Raw genomic sequence first — 5,000 nt, forward strand, 5'->3', positions numbered from 1 at the left:
AGACAGACACAATCGGCATGACAATACGACAGAAAATGAGACAGACACAATCGGCATGACAATACGACAGACAATGAGACAGACACAATCGGCATGACAATACTACAGACAGACAATGAGACAGACACAATCGGCATGACAATACGACAGACAATGAGACAGACACAATCGGCATGACAATAGTACAGACAGACAATGAGACAGACACAATCGGCATGACAATACTACAGACAATAAGACAGACACAATCGGCATGACAATAGTACAGACAGACATTGAGACAGACACAATCGGCATGACAATACTACAGACAATAAGACAGACACAATCGGCATGACAATACTACAGACAGACAATGAGACAGACACAATCGGCATGACAATACTACAGACAAACAATGAGACAGACACAATCGGCATGACAATACTACAGACAGACAATGATACAGACACAATCGGCATGACAATACTACAGACAGACAATGATACAGACACAATCGGCATGACAATACTACAGACAGACAATGATACAGACACAATCGGCATGACAATACTACAGACAGACAATGATACAGACACAATCGGCATGACAATACTACAGACAAACAATGAGACAGACACAATCGGCATGACAATAGTACAGACAGACAATGAGACAGACACAATCAGCATGACAATACTACAGACAGACATTGAGACAGACACAATCGGCATGACAATACTACAGACAGACATTGAGACAGACACAATCGGCATGACAATACGACAAACAATGAGACAGACACAATCGGCATGACAATACTACAGACAAACAATGAGAAAGACACAATCGGCATGACAATACTACAGACAGACATTGAGACAGACACAATCGGCATGACAATACTACAGACAGACATTGAGACAGACACAATCGGCATGACAATACTACAGACAATGAGACAGACACAATCGGCATGACAATACTACAGACAGACATTGAGACAAACACAATCGGCATGACAATATTACAGACAGACATTAAGACAGACACAATCAGCATGACAATACTACAGACAATGAGACAGACACAATCGGCATGACAACACGACAGACAGACATTGAGACAGACACAATCAGCATGACAATACTACAGACAATAAGACAGACACGATCGGTATGACAATACTACAGACATTGAGACAGACACAATCGGCATGACAATACTACAGACAATAAGACAGACACGATCGGTATGACAATACTACAGACAAACAATGAGACAGACACAATCGGCATGACAATACTACAGACAATGAGACAGACACAATCGGCATGACAATACTACAGACAATGAGACAGACACAATCGGCATGACAATACTACAGACAAACAATGAGACAGACACAATCGGCATGACAATACTACAGACAATGAGACAGACACAATCGGCATGACAATACTACAGACAATGAGACAGACACAATCGGCATGACAATACTACAGACATTGAGACAGACACAATCGGCATGACAATACTACAGACAAACAATGAGACAGACACAATCGGCATGACAATACTACAGACAATGAGACAGACACAATCGGCATGACAATACTACAGACAAACAATGAGACAGACACAATCGGCATGACAATATTACAGACAGACATTAAGACAGACACAATCAGCATGACAATACTACAGACAATAAGACAGACACGATCGGTATGACAATTCTACAGACATTGAGACAGACACAATCGGCATGACAATACGACAGACAATGAGACAGACACAATCGGCATGACAATGCTACAGACAGACAATGAGACAGACACAATCGGCATGACAATACTACAGACAGACAATGAGACAGACACAATCGGCATGACAATACTACAGACAGACATTGAGACAGACACAATCGGCATGACAGTACTACAGACAGACAATGAGACAGACACAATCGGCATGACAATACTACAGACAATGAGACAGACACAATCGGCATGACAATGCTACAGACAGACATTGAGACAGACACAATCGGCATGACAATACTACAGACAGACAATGATACAGACACAATCGGCATGACAATACTACAGACAGACATTGAGACAGACACAATCGGCATGACAATACTACAGACAGACAATGAGACAGACACAATCGGCATGACAATACTACAGACAGACAATGAGACAGACACAATCGGCATGACAATACTACAGACAATGAGACAGACACAATCGGCATGACAAAACTACAGACAGACAATGAGACAGACACAATCGGCATGACAATATGACAGACAAACAATGAGACAGACACAATCGGCATGACAATACTACAGACAGACAATGAGACAGACACAATCGGCATGACAATATGACAGACAAACAATGAGACAGACACAATCGGCATGACAATACGACAAACAATGAGACAGACGCAATCGGCATGACAACACGACAGACTCGTGAAGCAGCGAGCGAAAAGAGATCATGCGCGTTCTCCCAAAAGAGTGACACATGGACAGAGGAACAACATCACTACACTGCAGACTCACGAGGTAGTGATCAGTTAGGGGGTGCGCGTCCTCCTTAAAAGTGACAGACAGACACAGCATAAACGACACAACTATTTTTCTGTTGTATTTTGCATTTCGTTTCATCACAACAGATTTCTCTGTGTCAAATTCAGGCTGCTCTCCCCAGGGAGAGCGCGTCGCTACACTACAACGCCACCCATTTTTGACTCACTTGTGTAAACAAAGTGAGTCTATGTTTTAACCCGGTGTTCGGTTGTCTGTGTGTGTGTGTGTGTCTGTGTGTCCGTGGTAAACTTTAACATTGACATTTTCTCTGCAAATACTTTGTCAGTTGACACCAAATTAGGCACAAAAGTAGGAAAAATTCAGTTCTTTCCTGTCATCTTGTTTAAAACAATATTGCACCTCTGGGATGGGCACCAAAAAAAAATGAAGTCTAATTATATGCAAACTTCATTTACTGTTATATTCATATTTTTTGTATTCTCTAAAACTGGCACTTTGATCTGATATTCTGACCCAACAACAAGAGCAGTCATTATTATCATTTTTTGTTCAAACAGGAACTTCTTTTGCTAAGCATGGAAGTTTGATTTATTTTGCAAACGTTTTCGTGCAGATAGTAAAAAAGGGAAATTGCTCTGTAATTAATGCTAGGGGACTTAATTTGCTTTAAACTGATCTTTCTCATCTTAAACATTACATTTTGAAAGTATACTCAATACATAAAAAGCTCAGTGTTTTTTTTTTTAAGTGTATCACAAGTGATTCTTGAAGGCCTTGCCTCTCTTGTTTTTGTATTTTTTCCTGCGTGCAGTTTTATTAATTCCTATCGAAGTGGATTTTTCTAGAAAATTTTGCCAGGATCAACCCTTTTGTTGCCGTGGGTTCTTTTACGTGCGCTAAGCGCATGCTGCACACGGGACCTCGGTTTATCGTCTCATCCCAATGACTAGCGTCCAGACCACCACTCAAGGTCTAGTGGAGGGGGAGAAGATATCGGCGGCTGAGCCGTGATTCGAACCAGCGCGCTCAGATTCTCTCGCTTCCTAAGCGGACGCGTTACCTCTAGGCCATCACTATACCACAGACACACGAGGTAATGGTCAGTCAGAGGGTGCATAAACGACACAACTATACCACTATACCACAGGCTCACAAAGTAGTGATCAGATGGAGAGTGCGCGTACTCCCCCCAAAAGAGAGAAAGACAGACAGACAGACAGACACAAACGACACGGTTAATACTACAGGATTCACGGATTTAAAAAATAAAAAATAAAAAAAAAGGGGGGAGAGAGAGAAGCAGACAGACAGACACAGACAAACAACCCCACACTACAGACTCACGGAGTGGTGAGCGGTCGGGGAGTGCGCGTACTCACCCAAAAAAGAGTGACTGACAAAAAGAAAGACAGACAGACGGACAGAAAAGACAGACAGAAGAAAGACTGACAAAACGAAAGACAGACAGACAGAAGAAAGACAGACAGACAAACAGAAAGACAGACAGAAAGACAGACAGAAATACAGACAGAGACAGATAGACAGACAGACAGACAAACAGAAAGACATACAGAAGAAAGACAGACAGAAAGACAGACAGAAGAAAGACAGACAGAAGAAAGACAGACAGAAAGACAAACATAAAGACAGACAGACAAACATAAAGACAGACAGAATAAAGGCAGACAAACAAACAGACTGACACAGACAAACGCCACCCCTACACTACAGACTAACGTAGTAGTGAGCGGTCAGGAAGTGCGCGAACTCCCCCCCTCCCCCCCCCCCCACCCCCCCCCCCCCCCCCAAAAAAGACAGAAAATCAGACAGACATAAACATACGACACGAATACACTACAGGTCTCACGGAGTAATAAAAATAAATAAATAAATAAATAAAAATTAAAAAAGGAGTGACAGACGCAGACAAACAACACCCATATACTAAAGACTCACCCCCACCCCCTACACCCCACCCCACCCACCCCCAAAAAAAAGAGTGACAGAAAAACCGAAAGACACACAGGCAAACAAACACAAACGACACCTCTTCACTGCAGACAAACAAGACAAGACAGAAACGACACTCCCTAAAAAACACCACAGACTCACGTAGTAAAAGCGAGTGACAGACAGACAGACAGACAGACAGGCAACACGACCACACTCCAGACTCACGGAGTAGTGGGCGGTCGGGGAGTGCGCGTACTCCCAGAGCTCCTCCAGGCCGTCCAGCACGTGCCCAATGTGGGTCTGCAGCTGTTCGGCGTACTTGATGGCCAGGGCCAGCACACTGCTGCGACAGATCTGTCCGTCCTGCACACACAGTCACACACCACATTCTTTATTATAGTGGTATATATATATATATATATATATAACACGCGCGCCCGCGCGCACACACGCACACACAAACACAGAGTGACATACGTTCTTTACTATAGTGGTACATATAACA

At 43.0% G+C, this 5,000-nt stretch overlaps 1 protein-coding gene across 1 annotated transcript in view; it reads right to left on the reverse strand.

Annotated features, from left to right (window-relative positions):
- The window catches only part of LOC143297702 (uncharacterized), a 212,952-nt gene that overhangs the window by 113,546 nt on the left and 94,406 nt on the right, over positions 1 to 5,000 (reverse strand). Inside the window, exon 2 of the mRNA XM_076610124.1 lies at positions 4,721 to 4,858. Coding sequence (XP_076466239.1) covers positions 4,721 to 4,858 — 138 coding nt within the window. The remainder of the gene's footprint in view (positions 1 to 4,720; positions 4,859 to 5,000) is intronic.

This window comes from Babylonia areolata, chromosome 23 (assembly GCF_041734735.1).
Source record: "Babylonia areolata isolate BAREFJ2019XMU chromosome 23, ASM4173473v1, whole genome shotgun sequence".
NCBI lineage: Eukaryota > Metazoa > Mollusca > Gastropoda > Neogastropoda > Buccinidae > Babylonia > Babylonia areolata.